The sequence below is a fragment of the Carassius gibelio genome, chromosome A16 (genome assembly GCF_023724105.1).
Source record: "Carassius gibelio isolate Cgi1373 ecotype wild population from Czech Republic chromosome A16, carGib1.2-hapl.c, whole genome shotgun sequence".
NCBI lineage: Eukaryota > Metazoa > Chordata > Actinopteri > Cypriniformes > Cyprinidae > Carassius > Carassius gibelio.
Window position 1 is genome coordinate 23,673,974 of NC_068386.1, and position 24,099 is coordinate 23,698,072.

Here is a 24,099-nt window from a genome sequence, read left to right on the forward strand (position 1 = left end):
AAATCGTGTACTTTTTGGTTTAATTACTTTGCACATTGTTTAAACTGATGGACAGCTACATCATACACTGTAATACAGGTAATTTTTGATTTCCCATCTGTGTGGCTCTTTAAAAGAAAACATGTAAGCATAGTCATTTTAAATTCTAAAGATTTTATTTATATTACAAATATTTAAAATGCATAAATTATTTCAAATAAAAGTTTCATATTAATTCAAATTTCAAATTTGATCATGTGCAATGCATTAAGAGTATAACAAAATAATATATAATTCTTAATAAAAGAAATAAACATAAAGAACAATTAGCAGCAAAAACAAGTACAATAGGCCTCAAATTATGCATAACTATTTGTCAAAGTTAAAGGGGTCATATGATGCAATTTTAAGTTTTCCTTTCTCTTTGGAGTGTTATAAATGGTTCATGAATAGATGAGATCCCTAAAGTTGCAAAGATTAGAAGTCTCAAACCCAAAGAGATGATTGATCCAGTATCCAATAACCAATAACCAATATCCAATAACATTTTACCACGTACATGTTCAATGTGATGTATGTGAGATATTCTACAAAAAATGTGAGATATTCTTTATACAAGTTAAGAATCGTTCTCAACCCTCCTAAAAATGCCTCGTTTAAACACGCCCCCACATGTCTACATCACGATGTTGGAATATTTGCATAACACCACCCAAAAGTCCACACAAAGAAAGAAGGCATTAAAATTACAGTAGTAATTTTGATTCTCGTGTTCCCTCCGGCACCATGTTGTGGAGACGCTGTTTCATTGTGAAAGAGAAACTACTTTGTTTGGCCTTCCAAAAGAGGACGCAACTAGAAATTAGTGGTTAAGTTGTATTTACAACACTGTTCCAGAAAAGTTCATCCCAAATATTCAGATATGTGCTGCACATTTTGTGGAGGACTGTTTCCTGATCCTGGGAGAGAAGACTACAAGCCGGCTGGTCTGACTCATAGTCTGTAAGTACATTTACACATGTAAAGGATTTGCCACTGATGATTCAAATGTGAGTTTTGAGCAGTGTACAGTAACTGTTAGAGCTTGTTGTTTGTCATTTCTCCGATCACAAATGCAGACATGGTTTTATGTTTATGAGACATGATGCAATGCAACGAGTAAAAACACAGTAGGCCTTTAAGTCATTATAAACCATAATTGTGTCCCCACTAGATGCAACAAATGACTCGTTTGTAATGGGTTTTATTGTTTTTGTATTTTTCGCTCCAGTGTTCTGACCGGGATACACATTACAGTATGGCAAGGGGTGTAACATTTCTGTCACACACATGAGGCATTCGGCCAATCACAATGCATTGGATAGCTGGCCAATCAAAGCACACCTCACTTTTCCGAACGATGAGCTTTGTAAAAAAAAAAAAAAAAAAAAAAAAAAAAAAAAAAAAACACATTTCAAAAAGGCAGGGCATAGAAAAGAAACAATAATGTACAGTGCAATGTGTTTTTTTTTTTACCTTTAACCTCATAAACACATTTCATTAGACCAAAATAATAAAATAAAATTGGCAACATCATATGACCCCTTTAACATAAGTTACAAAATAAAAACTCTGAAGTTACATGATAACTCAGAATTAAATTTGAGTGATTATTGATTCATACAGTAATTAGTTCATAGATTATGGTAAATTAATATGCAGAATGGAGAGTGAGATTTGAAAGCCGAAAAAATTGCATTTCAGTCTGTTCCTCACAAAATGAGATTATGTTATGTTGTGTGGTGGAAAACTCTGTATAAACATTCTCTATTTGTGTTCCACTGAAAACACATTTTGAACAACATGAAGTAAATAATAACAAGTTTTTGGTTAACTATTCCTTTTTTGTCTTTCTTTATTATTTTATGATATAACTTCCTTTAAGGGGTTTGTTTTGTAATTTTATTTAGACAATCTGTTAAAGAAACAATTTAGTGACAAAGAATCGTACTATGACACGTATATTCTTGGAATAATAGCTTTTTTGAGAAAAGACTGAGTGAACCAATAATTAAATAAGCCAAATATCCATGATGAGTGTTCATGGAAAATGCTAAAAATGACACGGAACTGGTCATCATATTCTTTGAATATGCTGTTATATGTCTTATTTATATACATCTGATATGAGTACATTATGTTGCAGAAAAACCTGGAGGCCTCACATACATGACTCAGATTCCCTATCAACTCCTTCTATGAATGGAACTGAATGTGCTGGAATTAGGGCCCGTTTTAGAAGTTTCTCAAGAGTAGATCCTATATTACAATATGCATGTACCACACTCGATACAGCATTGCACAAATTGTCAAGAAGAGAAAAACTGAGGGGGAAAAAAAATACAGGTAGAAATCATTGATATTCAGCAAAATGCAGTAATTTTCTGGTCATCTAATATGTACCCTAACTTTGCAAGAGAGTGTTAAAATTACACAGAATTTGAATAACATATACAATGAGCTCTCACCAAAGAAACATTGAGTCACATGAAGTTATTCTAATTGATACATAATTCACCATAAAAACACAAAATGTTTTTTAGTTTTTTTCCTTTGTTTTTCGACACTGTCCGTTAGATTGACCTCACGGAGGTCTTTCATTGGTCAAGCTGCCGTGGGCAGGTGGGCAGCAGGTGAAGACTCTTAACACCTACACCTCATCATGAGAACGTTTAGTAGCTTAATAGGGTTTCCACTACCTATGAGAACTGTCACTAAATGCTTTTCTGAAAATTTGCCATGTTCAGAGAAGAGAGGGTCTAGTGCGGTACATCTGTATTGCAGTTTTGATGTTCAACACGCTTGTGTTGCATTTTAGTGTAGCCGTCTCTGCATTTGTTCACTCTCTTTAATCTGTGAAGACTCAAATATGCAAATGTGAAAGCAACTACCTTCTTACACCGGACGTTCGACCATCTGAAATCTTAACATCAAGTTCAGACACATGAGGAGAACAGTCCTGCAGAATTTGAGAATAGTGAGAATGCTTCGAAATGAAATACACCTAAATGATGGCGTTAAAATGTAACCCATTTCAACATGGATCAACCCAAAGCTTCTGATGATTTTTGAATAATATTATGGATAAAAAGTGTACAAAACAAATATATTCAGTTAGAATAAGAAATCAGTGCATTTACTTCAAATTAACTTTCCTTTAGGCCGATTCACCTGTATTCTGTCATTGCTTATTGACCCTTATGTCATTCAACGGTATTATTTTCCTTTTTCTGTGAAACCCAAAATGAGGTTTTAGCGAGAGTTACTCTTTTCGATGCAACAAAAGTGGGATATTATTCATACTGCTAGACTCCATATATAACAATAAATGCACCATTAAAACTATCACTAAAGATGTAATAATCATTCGAAATGTTCGAAAGAATAGGGAAGAAGATATCATTGGAATCATTTTTACACATTTTTTTTTTCCTAGTTGATGAATTCTAAAAACATTGACAGCCAGTCAGATCCACTCGACTAAGGAAGCTTTCACACTGGCACTTTTAGTGCACACCTGGGCTCATTATACGTCAGAGTTTTGTTTGTGTGGAAATTGTGAATGCTGATTTCTGAACTAAGGTGCGCACGTGTGAACCATACTTGAGTCTGCCTAAAAAGGGTGATCTGGGGTATTTTAGATGTGAACTCACTTCTAATGTGAACGCAATCATACTAAATCATGGAAGTGAGTTGCTACGCATAAATTGGTCATTCAAATAACTGTATTTATGGGTTTACTCGCTTTCATGAGACAATTCATTTCGCATTTATATAATCTTTTTTTTTGTATTACAGCCATGAAGAATAAATGTATGTTTCATTCTGTGTTGGTGCTTTGGAAACAAATCAAAATTTTCAAATTCTGAAGTACAAAAATTATTTTTTAATTTTGCTGTCTTCTGCATAGTTGTTACCTACCATCAGAGGTAAACAGCTATCACTCTGATGATGCAAACGTACTGTGTTTCAGAGCCAAAAACTACCATGTGAACACAATCCAGCAGAAGCAGGGGGAGGGAGATCAACTGGAGTCTCGACCAAGCAATCAAATCAAGTGTGAAAGCACCCTAAAGAGATTGAGCATTTAAAGTGGCAGACGACGAAACTGCTAAACCGTTGGGATGAACACTAATATAGTTATTGTCGTAGTTGTCATTATTGGTGTAAACAGGCCTTAAAATTTGTCTTTACTTGAACATGTTATACAACTACATTTATCCTGCTATTACATAATAGCTATAGAAATATGCCAAAATGTGAAAGTCATTATTCTAGATAATCTTCTCCGTCAGGGCAGAGACAAGGTTTGACGTCTCTTCTTGAACTAATTGATAATTAAAAGATGCTTTTTATCCCTTTTTAAACTTGGCAGTATAAATCACCACCAGCTTTTATTGTATGAAAAAAAAAATACAGGTTTTGGATCTACGTGTTGGTGATTTTCATTTTTTCATTTTCAAGCAAATTTATTGAGTTTGTTTTTAGTAATTTTGTTATAAACCTCATACAACAAGAATGAAAGACGGAATAATAACATACAATAATATCAAACATCCAGATGTTTTCTGATTTAATGTTTTGACGAAAAGGCCAGACCCTTTAGAAATGTTTTACTTCAAACTAGTTGACACTGAAAGTTCTCAACGCAGATGCAAATGGAAAAAGCCGCTGTAATCATAGCTGACTTGTCGAACAGATACACACGAGAGACATTCTGCCTCATGTACATCCTAAAACGGTTTTGTTTCCTTTGTATTAGCTCTCCATCATACAGCACGCTCTGTGTTTGTGTCGAATCCTCTGTATGTACTGTGTGAAGTGTGTATTCTTGTTTCGAGGGCTGTGATTCTCAGGAATAACTCATTTAACAAACAGAGCCAAGGCAACGTGTCACTGGCTCTCTTGTCTGTATGGGAAGCTGCATTTCAAGTGTCTAAATCCATTTGGACGACAGATCTTTGGCAACTGTTGTGTTTATCCGTAATTACCATTAGATCTCACTGTGTAAAAAAAAAAGAAGAAAAAACATCTGCTGGCAATGTATGAAGCACGAATAAATCAAAATGGCTGGGAGTCTTGCTCAAAACTGCCGTACAGAATTGTTGTTAATTTTACAATTTGTTTAGGTGGCTCGAATGAAATCAACCCTGTTTGTTTGTGCATTTCCGTGAGCGAAGGATGCCGCTCCACCTTCCAGCCTTCGGAAACTTGCATTATATGGGATTTTTCACTATTCTAGCTAGTCACACGGGCTGCTGCAGTACATCATTTTAAATTAAACTGTTCCTACGGTCCGCCGCATCGCATCCAGAGAGATGTCGCTTCTTTGTTGCATCCCCACCAAAATGCCGCAGCATTTTAATGAAATCAAAAGATAAATTGTCAGAACTCTTCGAAATCAACTATAAACGATACTCTAAGAAAACTACTTCCATTTATTTCTGTCCGTAGTTTAATTTATTGCCGTGCTCAAAAAAAGCCTCTTTTCAACATTTTTACTTTGTTCCGATGAGAAACATATATTTTCGTTTGATCGGGGGGCTCCTTCGAGTCAGATCGTTAGCTTAGCTTTTGAGTGTCGTTTGTAAACATCAGATTCGGGTGCGGATAGTTTCGCAGATGTGGCTCGCTCTCACAGGAACGATACTGATCGGCCTCCTTCTCGCAATGGCATGGTGGGATACATTGGTTTGAGGATGTGGTCACTTCCTGGTTTGCTGCTACCACCACCGTTCTGACTGGCCATTTGGTGTCGGATGTCTCTGCGGTTGATGGTGAATGCCGTAATCATCTCGGAGCCGTAGTTCCTGTTCTCCGGCACGGCGCCGGGGACGTGCCTCAGATGGCCGTCGCCCAGGCAAGTCATGGAAACACGGGCGTCATCGCGGTTTTGCAGCTCATGTTGTCCTTTCCTGGCAGGCGATGGTCGTTGAAAGAGTGCATGTTGATCACTGCGTCTGTCTTCATCAAGGCTGGCGGCTGGTGGTGTAGCTTGTGTTTCACTCGTCTCTCGCATGTGAACGACAGTTTGATCTCTTCTATCACCGCACTGCAGAAAGACCTCTTGATGGAAAAAAAGAGACAGGGTGGGGGGAGGACAAAGAGGGAAGAGGAAGTAAGTACGTTCACGTCCATTAGCTAAAAGAGCCATTTTGGAGAATGCTAACCATAGGGACGAATGCTAGAAGTAACTGAGTGTGTCAGTATATTACATTTCCGTTTTTTTTTTTTTTTTTTTTTTAAGCCATGATTTTTAAAGACGTGTTTTATGCTTGCCAAGGCTGCATTTAATTGATTAAAAATATAGAATAAAATAGTGAAATATTATTAGAATTTTAAATAGCTGTTTTCTATTTTAATGTATTTTAAAATGTAATTTATTCTGGTGATGCAAAACTACATGTTCAGACTTCAATATAACAAGATACCTCAGAAATCATTGTAATATGCTGGTTTAGTGGTCAAGAAGCTATTATAATTTTTGAATGTTGAAGACAGTGTTAATTCATATTTTTGTTCATTTTTAGGATACTTTGATGAAAAAAAGAGAAAAAAAAAAACTGACACAAGTTTTCTATTGTATTCTATGTGTTGTTCTTTTATACAATTTAAACATTTTAGTTTATTTTGACCAGAAAAATTGTTTGATATTTTTGTGTTACCTTTTACATAATTCAGTCTTCAGTGTTTTGTTTTGTTTTTTTACAAAAAAACAAAAATTCTATAGCTGCTTCTAAATCAGTGAGACCAAAAACAATCCTTAAAATAACTTCCGACATGTGGGGAAAAGAAACACAATGTCCCAGTTCAGTAGAGAATATAATTCATTTTGAGGTGAGATGTGTGCTTTTACACTCAAATACATGATCAAAGTGGTTTAGATGTCAACCTCCAGCACTGGCATCTTATCTGTGAAATGTGTCTACATAAAAAGGAAGTGATTTGCGATTTGCTTGCTATGCTTTTTGATGTGTGATCGTTTCTTCATCTCTTTTCTCAAATACCATATCCATTCTGTGATGTTATCAGGTGTGAGCGAACACTCAGCTTTAGTCAGCATGCAGAACGTCTTCATTTCAGAATGTCTCAAAACTGTGACTCTGCACGTGTAATGGTACATGTAATGCTAGGCATGCACTAGGGTCTTGTGAGTAGTTGCTAGGATGTTTTAAGGAGTTGCTAGGGTATTGCAGGAGGATACTGGGAGGTTTGATGTTTAGTTCTACATAGCTGGAAGAGCATTACAGTTGCTGGGATGAAAGTCTAAATGGCACTAATAATTGCTCTTTTCTTTCTTAGCCGTGCATCACATTGTAAAGTCGATTTCCAATTAATCTCACCTGTTCACGCTCTGCATTTTTTCGCAGTTTATAGATGAACTCTCCTATCGCCACAAACACTGACAGGACCAGACCAGACGCCAACACAATGAAGATGCCGCCAAGATTCTGGATGCCCATGGGACCCGTTTCGTACCGCTCGTCTTCCAGACAGCTGCTGCCGCTCCACCACTTCTCTTTGAGCATGTGAAGACGGCCATCTTCTAGGATACCGAGGATGGCGATTGTAATTTTATCCCTGTATGGCGAGCCTGAAAGAAATTCATTAATAGATGAGAATCTTTCTTGGAAACTTGAATACAAAGAAGAGTAAGACATTTTTCTTCTTCTTCTTAGTTTTACTAAAAACAGACATTTAATTATTAATCTAACTATCTAATAAGACTGAAAAATCTGCAAGGAAAAACAACAACAACAACAACAACAACACATTTTTAAATAACATATAATATGAAAAATTATATATATATATATATATATATATATATATATATATATATATATATATATATATATATATATTTATATATATAAATATTTATATATATATAATTTTTTTTTTTTTTTTTTACGATATAAGAATTGCACTTGCATAATAGACTCTGAAATTCTATATACTACATGAGGAAGAACAAGAAAATCTAAATAGATTTCACATTCTGACACCAAGTCCACACTTGATAGGAGCTGCATTTCAACAAAGCATTATATACACTCAAACACACACAGTGTAACCCACTCCATTTCACACTTTGTTAATTTGCAGACAGACAAGGCTTTAAGGATGTAAAATGATTTCAGAACTATGCAGTGTTCAAGTTTTATGAATCCAGCAAAGGGGTCAGTATTTAATATTTACATCTGCTATTGGTCAAATGTATCTTCGCTATATTTACAGGCCAGATTAATAAATCTTGAATTTTGATTGACATGCATATGAATTGATGTGAATAGAGCAAAAGTCTGCTGTGATTTTGCCAAGTAAGACATGTTCCTGGATCAACATCTTTTGATGATCCTGGATCAATATTATTATGCAAAAATATAGATTTAACCCAATCCCTACCCCTAAACCTAACCCTACCCATAATGTATTCCTAAAATTAGAGAAATGATAGCTGATTAACAATGATGTAGACATACCTAACCCTGATTGTAAGCCTTAAAACAGCTATTTCCTGAAAAGTTATATCTCAATTCTGATTGATTGATTGGAATGTTATTCCAGGATCAACAACACGTTGTACTTGGTGATTTTGCTATATTGCTAGTTTCAGACTGAATATTTAAGAGAAATTAGGTTCAACACACACGTTTTTATACTGTACAAACTGTATTTTCCATCTCTCATAAACCATGTTCACTTTGTAATACTTATGATATTATACACGTGTGTTCTTATAAACCATATAAACCTGTAAAGACACACACACCCATGCAGTATTTCTTAATTGTGTAAGGTAGAAAGTAGAAAGTGCAGTCAAAGGTGTCCATATAAAACCATTTTACAACAGCTTATAGTGTGCATCATCCAGTCAGAGTAAGAACCGTGTTATAATGGTGGTTTTACCTTTCGGGGTGCCGATGCCATAACCTTTGCTGTCGATGATGCTGCCAACTTGCGTGAGATTGCAGTTTATGCGTGTCACATACTCAATGGTCGTTGACTCCATTAGAAGAGCGTAGTCTGACTTTAGCACTCTCTGAATCCCATCTTCAATGGACTTGACGAACGACGTGCTCTGCCGGCTACTCATGAAAGCCCACATCTTCTCAAATGTAGACACTCTTGATTTCTGAAGAAGAGAAGTATTTATTTATTTATTTTTGTACGTTTTTAATCTAAAGCAGCAACTTTTCTTATTATTTGGAAATCACCTTGTTTGGTGGTCAGTAAAATATATATCTACCTGGTCTCATGGCATAAATGTGCCTGGGGGCACTTTATCGCGAGACGCAAAACATGTACCAATAAGAACATAACACTGCAGTTTCCAAAATAAATGAACACTAGAGGCAGTAAAACTCGGACGCCTTTTAATAAAACGTCATTTCCGTACTTGAAGAATATTATGTTATGACTTCAAAACTATTTTAATATGCTGGGAGATTTGAAAACTGATGCTTTTGAATATTGGCATCCCACATATCCAGCTTCATATCATATCTATAGGTTTTCATATGTGGTAGGTTAGTTCAGTAGCTCACAGAGTACGGAGATGTACTTGAGAGGTGAGGAACTCCGGTTAGAATCCCGTGTAACTAGAGTTTGACAAACAGTTCAAATCTGCATAAAAGGAAGTTTAAATGTCATGTTTGCATCAACAAATGCATTTTTATATGAGTTTTGCATTCGTGAACATTATCGGGTAGGTTTAGGGTTGGGTTTGTGTATGGGGGTTTGGTGTATGAGGTATATTTTCAACATGATAGACCATTGATGTTTAGCGACAGTCCCCGGATATTTGAATTCTGAACCACCACAATAAGTACCTGAAACATGAAAAAAACACAGCAATACGTACCTATATCAAGCATATTGAAGCTGTGTTTTAACCAACTGGATTGAAACTTTAATAAATGGGATAATGGAATAAATAATGGAATAAATGTGCTGCTTTGGATAAAAGTGTCTATTAAATGTTGGCTGATCAAGCAGAAACAAACTTATTTGTCCTTTTTTTTATATGTGCAAATAACCAGCATTTGCCAAACTAAAGCTGCATGCTAATTTTTATCCATGTATACAATTGCATACTGTTATGTCATTTCAGAAGAATCTATGAATACATGTTTATCTGGTAATGATTTAAACAGAAATGCCAGCCTCACTGCATAACATGCATCTTTTCACAGTATGGTGACCGGGTTTTGCCATTTTCCAAAAAAGATAATCACACAGTTACAAGCATTACATATGGTAGAAAAGCATACTGTACATGCACGAGATCCTCAAACACCTCAAAATTCAGCATTTTCCCTGTCCCAAGTCTTGGCTCCATTACAGTGACATTCTCCAGATTCACACTACAGTGTGCTGGTGTTAGTGTTATTCTCTTAACCTTGAGCACCTGTTATTGTTCCTTCCCCTTCAAATGCTATTTTCCCTGGTGTCTCTCAATATAATTGAAAGTGGCTGGGAATTGGCTTCAATGTTGGACTGCACAGGAATGAATAAGCAACCGGAGTGATACAGCTGACACTTCCTAGATTAAACAGTCACTGTGTATGCTGGATTATGGCCATTATAATGCTGCCTTCACCACAGCTCTGCTTGTTTTGCTGTACATAGCGTGGCTGACTCAAAATGAACATAATACATACCTACTGATTACTTTGCAGTATATACTGCCAATTATATTTTTTAATTTATTATGTGAAGCAGTGAGGGTGGGTTGTTATACGCATCATGGCATTTGGTAAATTTCATAATTGGTAAATTTGATGATTGGTAATATCATTAATAATAAAAAGCATTTGCTGAAGCAATCATGCAATTTTAGCTTGCTTCTATGAGTTGTTGAGCTGTTAAACCATTACTCTGTTTAACAGATTTATAAATGAACGTGCCACATCACAAATGCAACATAGTAACGGATGGGCTAACGACAAAGTTTCCGACATTAGACAAACCATACATATGGAGCTGGTTATGTAATGCAAACATCAAAATGCATATGTTTACAAATTAAGTACTATGGTATTTCTTTATCAATAATTTCCCCCTGTATTAATAATTTGTGTGAAAAGTCATTCTGTCCTGCAAAATAATATCATATACTATGAACAATACACTATCTGCAGAAATTGTAGTATGCTTTTCTGAACATTGATTCTCCTTATAAAGAAATATATTTTGATTAAGAGGTGGAACCAGTTGTGGGTGTGGGTGTGTGTAGTTTTCTATCTCAGGATAATGAAACTTTAACGGCACTCCGTTTAAATGGAATTTCATGATTTTTTTTTTTTCTTTTTTCTTTTTTTTTTTAAAGGAAGTCATGTTAGAAACCATAGCTAATCATGGATAATTGCTCAATTCCATGAAACATTTAAAATGACCCAAGAAAATGAAAATGAAGTGTGAGTGCTCCTTGATTACGCTGATAAAATGTTAAATGAACATTTGAGATTCCAGGTCTGCTCGCTGTAATACCACATCTGAATTTTTAGAAAACCAGCTAAATTAACTGAAGGTATTCAGAAAGTGACAGCCTTATATTTTAATTGCAATCATCTCTTTTTGTAATCTTCATTTCTAATGCTGCAATCATATACTTCAGGAGAGAAAAAGTATGCATGATCAAAGTAACTGCATCACTAAGTGTCAAAGCCATATGCAATCACATTCATTATATACATACACTGTTTCTTTATAATAATAATAATAATAATAATAATAATAATAATAATAATAATAATAAAGAATTGATAGAATGATTAAAGAATGATTGAATTTTGATCTGAAGCATAACAACTATGCTAATGTATGTTTTGGGACATGGTTATTTATGGAAAATGTATATGGAAATACTACAACATCAGCAAAAGCAGCCTATATTTTGAAAGAATGTATAAATATGCAATCACTGGTTTAAAGACACCTCGATTTTCTGTCACTCAGAAACCTGGTATACTTTTTTTTTCTCTGCTCGGCACTACACCATCTGAGAGCGAAAACTCAAAGCCCTGAAAAAGTAAAACCCTGCAGGCAAAAGTTGAAACTTTGGAATAAAAAAAATATAAAATAAAAATCATTATGAAGGAAAACTTCTAACATGGACGAGAAGTGAGAGCACGGGAGAATCTGCTTTTACAGTGGGAATTAAGATCTAACTTGAAAATCTTAAAAAAATATTTTGTGGGATTGTATTGATTCTCTCTCTCTCTCTCTCTCTCTCTCTGCACAGTTCAAGAACAGGAAAGTTGCTCCTTTTTTGAAAAGTTAACTGAAGCTGTCTTTCAAAAATCTTCTGTTAACATTCTGCAGTTGTTCTCAACACCGGTGACAAAAAGCCATGTGTCAAGCTTCAAGAATTAAATAACACATCAAATATATCACACAGTGATCATGACCTTAGTGAACTGCCATTGTGATTTGTCAAAGTTAAACACATCCATCATTCTCATTTCAAACGGTTGTACCTTAAAGAAGGACATGGTTGCTCCATCTTTGACTACGCCGTACTCTATTTTGGTCTGTTTGGCCAGGTCATCGGCTGAGTCCACGGGCGAATCCATCCTCTCCACAGTGAGGAAAGCGGCCAGATTCGCTGTGTAGGAGGAGATGATGATGAGGGTGAAGAACCACCAGATTCCTCCGATGATTCGGGTAGAGAGAGCTTTAGGCATCAGTTCTGAACCTAAACAGGAATTAAATGCATCAGCAACTTATGACATAAGAATAAATAATTTTTGTTTAAAAAAAACATATTAATAAAATAAAAAAAAAGTGTATAAGATTGTTGCTTGTCAGTGGCCCTGTGACATATATATATTTTAAGTACATATATTCCATACACACACACACACACCCAATGATTGTTAATATATTACATATGATGTTTCTATTATAAAAAACTTTTACATTGCTTCACAGCATTTATATTTCAAAAATAAATATTCATTTGAAATATTTATTGAGTATCAAATCAGCATATTATTCTGATTTCTGAAGATCACGTGACACTCAAGAATGGAGGAATGATGATGAAAATACAGCTTTATATCACAAATGCATTACATTGTCAAAAAAATAATATACATATATATATATTTTTTTTTTTGACAATGTATTGTATTTGTGATGTAAAGCTGTATTTTATAGTAATGTTATATATATATATATATATATATATATATATATATAAAACATTACTGTATTTTGATCAAATAAATGCAGCCTTGTAGAGCATAAGAAACTTCTTTCAAAAACATTAAAATATCATAGAGACTCAATTTCTAAATGGCAGAGTGCATAAAAAAATAAATGAATGAATACATAAATAAACTCACTATAGAAATGTGTGTGGGGGGGTATTATAAGAATTTTTTTTTGTACTTTTGATCGATTCTAAGTCCTCATGCAGCTCATCTCATATATACAAAGAGTCAAACCAAACAAACAGATGATGGACAAACAGAAGAGTTCCTTCAGGATCGGAGTCAGTGAACAGTGCAATGAAAGGTTAGGAAACTGCAAACCCCTGAGTGTCTTTCACACAAACACACACACTAACTAGCACACACACACACCACGTTCACACATACATGAACACACACCCCTTTACCTTCACCTTCATTCAATTCTGGATTGGCTAAAATACAGTTGACAAGCTATTTTTTGTTATTATTTCTTTGGTTTGTAGTCTTGCTGTTTTGGATGTTCCATTATCACGTTTCAGTGTGCAAGCTATTAAGAAAACGCTGATGTCATGACAAACAACCAGCTGAAAGATTTTACAGCATAACGCTGAAGCTAAACATCTGCTTATCGCTGTGTAAAAGTAGGGAAGGCAAAGTTGCTAAACTGTGGCCGTCTGTGGCTTATTCTCTATGGGTTTGCTTCACAGCGATATTAATTATGATGACCTGCTTTTCCCTGCCCTGCTATTTCTTTCACAAGCTCTGAAACGCATCAGCCTAGTTCGAAGTTAGAGCATTTCCCAATGAGAATAATTATCTGCACTTAACATTCCCACCTTCTTCTTGTAAAGAAGAAAGACACAGTGCAGCTCGGCGCCGGAGGCTAGTATTCAATATTCAGCCTGCTACCCTTTTCACAGTCAGTGTGCTCCAAAGCAATAATGTTTTAAACAATAGCATTAAAGAATTAAAGATGTTTAAAATTAGGGAAAATGAGCAAACTGATAAAGCCCAGCAGTCATCTAATTAACATTTTTGCAATAAGTCAATGGTAAACAGAGATGCTCCTGCTGAAAGAAACCAGCCTTAAAGGGTTAGTGGTTTAAGCTTGTTTAGTTGATCAGCCATAAACCTCTCTAAAACTAGCCAACCACTTTTGTTTGTGTTTTTTTTTTTTTTTTTCAGAAGCTACTTGGAAATCCGGACCATTTGTCATGTAATAATCTGCAGTTTGCAGAATCAAACATCCGTTTTTGTTGAGTAGGCCATGTCTAACCTGAATAATTTTTGGACAGAGATGAAAAATGAGCTTTTATGCTTTTATCAGTTCAGCTGCACTGCTGTGTGCTAGCATGAAGGAGCTTTCTGTCTGACAGGACATGTCTGAAAAATGACATTGCATAAAAGAATTAAGACAACAACTTCCTGGTATTTTCTGACAAGTGAAAACATTTATTTTGTATTCGTGCCATTTTTTTTTTTTAGTGTCTGGTTTTATTCGTTCTCATTTTCTATCAGTAGTTCCTGTTTTCTTGCTCTAGATGAAACAATACTGGATTTACTTCTTGGATTATCCTTTTCAGACAATAATTGTATTATTCATTAAGCTATCTACTTTGTCTCAAATGTTTCTCCTAAAATTTCTTAGGAAATTTACAATTACAAAATAGACAATTGGCAGACCAGACAGATTTTAAAATAAAATAAAATAAAATAATACACAGTCTGACAGGTGAAATAACTTATATCAATTGCTTGCAGACTAAGCCTCAGCACAGAGCCAAAGAAAATAGTTAAAATAGTATTAAAAGAAATAATATTTGCGATAGAGTGTCATTTATTTTGGTGTTGTGTTGAGATAGGGAAAAAATGGATTAAGGCTGGAAATTGATTTTTATTGAAACCAGTTCCATTAAAAGACTAAAATAGTAGAACCAAATGATTTTGATTCTGTCAGTGATTGCTAAAAGCTTGCATTTTCAATGCATATCGAACAGCATCCTGAAATAATTCATTCAAGTGTTCCTTGTCAATATTTAGCGGCTTCTGAATCTATAGAGCCGCTGCAATGAGTTGTGAGCCTGTAATCTTAAAGATGCAGCAAGCATTTTCTGAGAAATGCTGTTGAAAGTAGATCAGACCGAGCACCAATCACACTTCTAGCCAATCACCTGTAAGGAGCATGTCCACTCATGATGGGGCAGCTGCCTGTGTTACATATCATGTTCATGAATTTAGGGGAGGAGCTATTTAAAAAAAAAAGGTGTGATCCTTTTGGGTGGGGGCGTGTTTATTTTGGTGATTTTAAATGTCAACAGAAAAAAAATCTAACTCCACCATAATGAGAGAGAAAAACTGAACACCAAAGAAATTTTGTTGGATTATTACAGTTTTAACTTTTAGACCTGAGGTAATGTATCCATTATTGTTCATTATTATTTCAGTAATGCAAAAATGATATTCAAACTCACATTTGACCCTTTCAACATTAAATAAAGCCCATAATCGATACCTGAGTACATCATCATCATCATGGATTTTATATTGTTAGAGACACAACGTCGCATAAATAGAAAAGTTTCTAAAATAGAATCTGCTTGTCGCTTGTCACCTATCTCTATATCATCTGGTTAGGACAAAAACTCTGAATAACATAGAAAAGCTAACTTTTATCACGCCATGGCACAGCATTGCGAGATTCACTCACTCAGTGAGGTGTTACTATTTTATATATTAACATCAGGACTGTTTGAAATGATCAGATTCTACACAGAACATAACCAGCAGGTTTTAATCTGGTTAAAAATTCTGTGACTTGATGTAGGTCATGCTAACATGTGTTGCAACAGCAAGGCAGCTGTAGTTTTCAGAGTCTGCTTTTGCTGGAGTAGACTGCTGGTCAAACGTCTACGAGAAGTGGATCTTTCAGAGTTTAACTGCTCGTTTCTGTCTCCTCCCCTGACAGTAACTGCTTACTCTCATCTATATTCGAAGCAAAGTCACTGGCATCTCAAACGAGCCTATTAATTTCCTCGTGATCTCCTTGTGTCGCTCTGAAGCTGCACGCCAGCTATGGTGCATGAATGAAACACTGCATTGAGACAAGCAATAAAGAAAAACAATGTATAGATTTTGGATCAACTGGCCAGACGGAGATGGGATGAACCACAGAGACACCCCATTGTGCATTTGCTATGATAGAGACAGTCTTCTGTCGACTTTCATCCTAACCTCAAACTCACAATCGTGAAGGTCTCTGATGGCAGCTGAGTGTCAGGAAACAAACGCTGCTGTTATTTCTCTAACCTGACAGTGTGTATGACAGATGTTTGACACCCCTCATCTTCGCCTCACTGACAAGCAAGATGACTATTTCCTCCTCCTGTCAGAAAAGTCTGAACTCAACATGGTTTTGACAGGTAAAGGGTGGAAGAAGCTGTTGTCAGTTTTTTTTTTTGGCTTGTTTGCCGTCTTTGGAAAGTGCGTTGTGTTTGCAGTAGAAGCACTGTACCTTGCTGCATGAGGGAGCCCACGCCGAACCAGAAGCTGTTGAGAAGGGTGAAGTTGTTTTCTACCACATCGGAGCCTGGATTACACGGATGGGCATCATACCACTCGTACGGGCTGAACCTGCAGCAAAAACAAGAGAGAGTTCTCAAACTCGACCTCTATATTTAAAGATGAAGTGTTTTTCTCTACCAACGACGACAAACAGAACTGCAAAAATAATGCTTCACCAAATGTGGAAAGTTCCACATCTAGGGACCAAAATCATAGAGGGCTCTTCTGACTCATACAGAACTACTCAGGACATGTAAAAAGTCACTGAGTGGCACCGTAGTAACTGCACAGTACCGTGCTAATAGCAGCTCAGAACACTTTAGCAACCATACACATCAACCAAACATTGTGCAAAAACTATTTACTGGTACATTTTCTATATAACAAAAAACAACAACAACAAAAAACTTGAAATAGTCCCTTGTGAAAAAGAGTGCATATTGCACAAAAAAAAAAGAATAAAAAAAATATATATATTGTGCCACTAAAGTGCATGCTATTTGCATTTAAATGTAAATTATAATTTAACTTTACATTACATTTTTATGACTCACTTAAGTAGGACTTAAGTAAATATATCTATGTAATATCAGAATTCCTTCTACTGTCTTTGAAATGTTGTTGAAGTGAAACTAAATATATATTTACCAGTAAAATGTACTTAATGCAGTTTTTATTGAAGCTTGCATGCCATTTATTTACATATATCTGTAATTAATCATTTGTAATGAGTTGCAATTTAGTACAATTCAAATATAAATAGCACACTGCAGTTAAAATTATTATCCAGTACTTCACATGTGCTTTAGTCGTTTAGTCAAAATAAATGTACTTATATACAGCTTGACAATAGATTATTAAAACATGATAAAAAAAAGTAGTAAGTATATATAAGGAATATCTTTTAATTTGACATTGCAAAGTGCACTTTTTAAAAGTATGTAAATATACAATCATGAACTTGCACTTTCTTTTAGTAAATAAAGTGTTTTATTTAGGTAATATTATTAGCAAGTTACCCCCCCCCCCCCCCCCCCCCCCTTTATAAACTTGTTAGATGTAAAGTACACTACAAGGGTACTGTCAGTACAATTAAGAGCACTGCTTTTTCATAATGGTAGTCATTAGTGCATGTTGTAAAAGTTTCATATTGTGAGATTTGCTAATACACACTCATACGTTACTAGCAAAAAAAAAACTTCTAACTTCTAATCATGAACTCTCCGTATTAGAAAAACACTTTACTTTAGACTAGACTTAACAATCATGCCAAAGACGTTCATAACCCTGGGGAAACGGATTACAGATTGGCCACTTCAGGGTATTTTGTTGAAATCAAAGCAAGTAAGTGTGATGAGAGTGCACATCTTGGCTCTTTTCAACAGCTTGTTAAACTGTAATGTAATTAACTCTGGACACTCCCAGCAACTGCAGATGTCTGTCATTTCCCTTATAACACCTGTCCTTTAACATCTACAGTACTAGGAATGTCTAAAAACAGATGCTTCAAGAGATGAGAGACACAGGTATTGCCAAGGGACTTATTAGCAGAGCATAAGCACCGTAGCTGGAAACTCGCAGAAGACACGATGTAGGATTACATTTATCTATGTGCATGTTTTTACTCACTTCCTGTTTCAAAAATAAATAAATAATAATAATAATAATAATAATAATAATAATAATAATAAGTTAAAAGCATTTATGTCAACATTAGATGTTAAATCCTGTATTGTTTTACATATAATTGTTCTATACAATGTTCAATGTAATTACTTCAGAAAATTACAGAAATATTAAGTGTAGTTCCTTGCTTTACTTTTAAAGTGAAAATTTATTAAATTCATTATTTTTATAAATAAAGCTACACTGTTTTTCATGCCATCTGATGTTCTTTCACTTTTTATATATTGCTATGAATTTAAATAAAGAGGAAAAACATTTATAATTTGTATTTTGTGATAAAATTGACAGAATTAGAAAGCTGAGCTGTGTTATTTTAAAAGCATCAAGATTACTGGGTGGTTGGCAAGCTACAAATAATGAGTGGAAGACGTTAAGTTTTATGTCCAATCATTGGAATTTTCACAAAGAAAAGAGTATAATTTAATGAATTGGTTCACATAAATACAGCGATCTAATCATTAAAATCTTGAATAAAAAACAATATTGTAAGAAACATTAACGTAATATTTAGACTTTATTCAAAAAATATTTTGACTTCATTCTCGTAATTTCAACTGTATTTTTTTATATTAACTTTAATCTTTTAATCTTAGATTTTTATTTATTATTATTAATATATATATATATATATATATATATATATATATATATATATATATATATATATATATATGTATATACATTTCATATATGTATTTTGTATATATATATATATATATATATATATATATATATATATATATATATATATAAATAAATATATATATATATATATATATATATATATATATATATATATATATATATATATATATATATATATATATATATATATGTGGCACTAAAATGCCGTTGTTACAAACAATTGATGTTACAGTTTTTTTTTCTTTTTTTTTAGGTTCAAATAAATTTTTCTGAGTCATTTTTGGCAATGACTTTAAATGCATTAATATGACCACTCCATGTCATCTGAAATTGGACTCAGATTTTTGCATTTTCTAGTTTGTGATTGATTCTTACCTGTGAAAATGTTGCTGCCATTATGTAAGGATCCTGTTTTGGGTTTAATGTGTATTGTGCACCTGAAGTGCATGTGTGCTATTCAGTTGCCACATCTTTCAGGTTGGTTTTTAAGATTATTATTATCAGTATATTTTTTTTTTTTTTTTTTTTAATGACAACAAAAAATCCTACCAGCAAGTCTCTTTGATATTCTAGTCCCAATGTATGGTTCGGTCCCTTAGCCTTAGCAAACACTACTAATAAGACAATACTGTTTGCCCTTTGATGCTTTACTGAGTGAATTCAAGGCAAACATCGAAAGGTACCGTGAAGGTTAATAGTCCCAGGTGCACAAGACACAGGAACAATTGGTTGTTGCTCACCTGGCAATGACGAAGAGCACACAGCTGACTCCCAGGTAGGCCAACAGGATGTAGACCCAAATATCAGGTGTCATTGGGTTCAGGAAGGAGAAGAAGCCAGAGTTGGTGCTGTTGGGTCTACGGTACAGGATGCTGATCCCAGTATTCAAGAAAGGTTTCGAAAAGTCAATCGCTTTCTCCCGCATAAAGGTGATTGTGAGAGGAGCCACAGCAAGATCAGCCCTCTAGTGGACAGGAAACAAAAATTTTGTGTTCAGAAACATTAAAGGGACAGTATAATCCGTAATATTCTTTGAAAAGCAACATGAAACTACACTGACAACCCAATTTACTTCTCTAATGCAATGTATTTTTTAATTAAACAAGATATTTAACAATAAAGATATGTTATGTATGATTATCCATCAGAAATGTAATGCATCATCAACCCATATATTGAGCATTTCACCACAGGCTTTGGTCCCTGCATGTTTCACAACACCTTCAAAGTGAAAAGTCCAGTCAGTGCCACCAAAATTAAGTTCAGTTTTATCAAAAACACATCAACATGAATCTGGCGATGTTGTATTATTTTGCTTGTTGTATACATCACGTCAGTTTGTAAATGACCTGATCAGTGGCCACAATGGAGATTAATGCTTTATCGCATTTAAAAATAACATACCATCAGTGCTGTGTAGATTACAAACTTCAGTACATTACTGATTACAAATTACAAATTACATGACAATAACATTGTCAGGATCCCAGTCTATGTTCCCCTGTCTTGGTTTTGTGGACTGTTATTTTGAAATGTTCTTGTTCCCCTTTGTTTCTGTGTTCCCTTGTTCCTTTGCCCATCTTGTTAGTTTCAAATATAATTGATTAGCTCCTCTTTCCTTGTTACCTCATTATCCTGTCAGTATATAACTCAGTCTCACACCACCATTCACTGCCGAGTATTGTTTAGCCCATGTTGTCTTGTTGCCTGCCTTGTCTTGCCTTCGTGTTTTGTTTCGGATTGTTTATCTGGTTTTGATTCTTGCTTTTGTATTTCTAGATTTACCCTTTGGATTACCCTGTCTGGATACTGTTCACTCCTCGAAGAACCACACTTGCCCTAAGATTATTCTTGTGTCTTGCCCTCTATATACCTGTTTGCCTTGTTTCGACCCTGCCTGTTATGTCCACGTCTCTCACCAATAAAAGCTTGCACATGGATCCGCACGTCTCACATCTCGTCAGCTCAAACTTTACATTAATAGCTAGTTACATAATCTGGATTACTAATCTGGATTACAGATTTTAGGTAATGAAGTCTAACTACTTTTTAATTACTTTTTGATCACACTCACATAGACTTCAACGGGATTATTGTGTACAAAAGAGAGAGTGTGTGTGTGTGTGTGTGTGTGAGAGAGAGAGAGAGAGAGAACACTACACTCAAAATTATTAATCCAACACTTTTTTTTTACCCCCACTTTTCATGAGGTGAGCTCAAAGATCTAAGATTTTTTCTATCTACACAAAAGGCTTATTTCTCTCAAATATTGTTCACAAATATGTCTAAATCTGTGTTTGTGAGCACTTGTCCTTTGCGGATATAATCCATCTGTAATATCTTGAGGTTAGGGCAAGACACGGTAGACGGTGGTTTGAATAACTCAAACAGGTTTACTGGGAACAGCCGCAAAACAACAGCAGATACACACACAGCTCTGCAGCTCACTTCCAAGCTTTCTGATTATCGACCTGACTGCAGTTCATCATCGTAACCAACTTGAGTGAGCAAATGCTCGCATTCGATGGCGCCTGGCACTTTGGAGAGGTGTTCTTTTCATGGATGAATCCCAGTTTTCACTGTACAGGGCAGATGGCAGACAGAGTGTATAGCGTTGTGTGGGTAAGCACTTTGCTGATGTCAATGTTGTGGATCGAGTGGCTCATGGTGGCAGTGGGATTATGGTATGGGCATTAGTATGTTATGGACATTGAACACAGGTGCATTTTACTGATGGCATTTTGAATGCACAGCAATACCATGACGAGATCCTGAGGCCCATTGTTGTGCCATTCACCCACGACCATCACCCCATGTTGCAGCATAATAGTGCACGGTCCCTTGTTGCAAGGATCTGTACATAATTGCTGGAACCTGAAAACATCTAAAATGAAATTCAAAACTTGCTCTCATCTGAAAAGAGGACTTTGAACCAATGGCAACAGTCCATTTCTTCTCCTTAGCCCACGTAAGACACCTCTGATGTTGTCTGTGGTACAGAAGTGGCTTAACAAGATGAATACGACAACTGTAGCCAAATTTCTTGACACGTCTGTGTGTGGTGGCTCTTGATGCCTTGACCCCAGCCTCAGTGCATTCCTTGTGAAGTTCTCTTAAATTCTTGAATACAGTTTGCTTGGCAATCCTCATAAGGCTGCGGTTCTCTCGGTTGTGCATCTTTTTCTTCCACACTTTTTCCTTCCACTCAACTTTCTGTTAACATGCTTTGATACAGCACTCTGCGAACAGCCAGCTTATTGGCAATTAATTTTTGTGACTTATAATCCTTGTGAAGGGTGTCAATGATTGTCAGAGACCATTTTGAAGGCTCAAGAAACCTTTGCAGGTGTTTTAAGATGATTAGCTGATTGGCATGTCATCATATTCTAATTTTTTGAGATCGTAAATTAGTGGGTTTTTGTTAAATGTGAGCCAAAATCAAGAACAAAAGACTTAAGCTACTTCGGTCTGTGCGCGTTGCTTTTATTTAATACAAGTGTTTCCCAATTTGAGTTGAATTACTGAAATAAATGAACTTCCTCCCTGAACTTTTTAATTTTCCTCGTCATTCTAATTTATTGAGAAGCGCCTGTATATTCAACTAGCATATTTCATTCGTTGTTTTTAAACATCATGAAATGCATAAACGGCACTTAAATTACTGCATGAATAATTTGCTGCCATTGTGTGAATGATAGGTAATCATGGAATACATAAAAAAGTAACCAATCTAAATATGTAATAAAATCTAATTGCACACACTTAATTTGTGGAATCTGATTACGTAATCCAGATTACACGTAACCAATTACTAGCCAAAACTGCGTACCATCTACACTAAACCCTATCCTTAACCGAATTGATACTGTTAACAAAAGAAAACCTTAAAAAAATATATATATATATATATATATATATTTGCCAAAGCAACCATAGCATTTGAGCTTTCTTTTACAGGTCTTTGAGCTGTTTTATGATGTCTTGTGTTTCACAGGAGTCATACCAAAGTGCTCCACAACATATGTACAATGCCGTACCAGATGGGCTACCGAGCAAGCTTTCTATGTCAGAAAAGCCTTAAATTTGGAGCTGGTTACATAATGCAGACATGAAAATGTATTCGTTTTCTAATCATGCACTATGGCAAAAGTGTTTTGAGGTCAACTCAAAAAGCCCTAATTGATTAATAATCTACAAATTGAATCATAAATTATGTGAAAATAATAAAATATGACCTTTTGGTGACATTAGTTTTTATTTTAAATGGAAACTGCAGGAAATTATATTTTGGATTATTTAATTTTTTTTTAGCCAAACAACAATACTAACAATAGTAATAATAATAATACTTTAAAAGCACATACACAAGTTTGTAGTCATTGTAGTCGTGGAAGTCTAATTTTGTTCCGAAACGCAACAAATACACCTTTGGTTTTCCTCAATAATGTGAATTTCCAATAACGTATGAAATAAAATCAGACTTAAGAATGTGTATTAAGAACGTAAATAGAGACCATTTCAGTTTCAGATTGGCACAGTTGGCATGCTTCAAAAGGCACAGCACATAATCACTGAATTTACCAACTACTACAAATTGAACATGATGATTGTTCAATTTGAAGAAAAACTATTAAAATAGATTAAGTTCATTAATTGAAAATAAATTGTTTGTTATTATTAAAGAAGATATCAAAGATCTGTGCCGATGTTGAGGCAATCGAAGGTTGAAACAGAGCAATTGCTACACATATATCATTGTAATATAATTGTTACCTGAAATATAAATATATAAATATAAAAAATGTCTCTCTTGAAAGATGTATAGATATGACAGCGTACAAATCATCCTATTACACTCTATGACACAGGCAACTTCACACCCCAGAGGCTCAAAGTCAGAATTGCCAAGGTGACTCAACTGTTGAAACAAGTGGCCTAGTTTCTTCGCTGTCTGCTATGTCTGCTATTACATTCCCTCCCTCTC

At 35.0% G+C, this 24,099-nt stretch overlaps 1 protein-coding gene across 1 annotated transcript in view; it reads right to left on the reverse strand.

Moving 5' to 3' along the window:
- Positions 1-241: 241 nt before the first annotated feature.
- Positions 242-24,099, reverse strand: part of LOC128030870 (glutamate receptor ionotropic, kainate 3-like) — a 117,161-nt gene continuing 93,303 nt past the window's right edge. Inside the window, exons 11-16 of the mRNA XM_052618937.1 lie at positions 19,856-20,079; positions 16,735-16,853; positions 12,504-12,721; positions 8,932-9,157; positions 7,362-7,612; positions 242-6,082 (exon numbers count right to left, since the gene is read on the reverse strand). Coding sequence (XP_052474897.1) covers positions 5,654-6,082; positions 7,362-7,612; positions 8,932-9,157; positions 12,504-12,721; positions 16,735-16,853; positions 19,856-20,079 — 1,467 coding nt within the window. The 3' untranslated portion in view covers positions 242-5,653. The remainder of the gene's footprint in view (positions 6,083-7,361; positions 7,613-8,931; positions 9,158-12,503; positions 12,722-16,734; positions 16,854-19,855; positions 20,080-24,099) is intronic.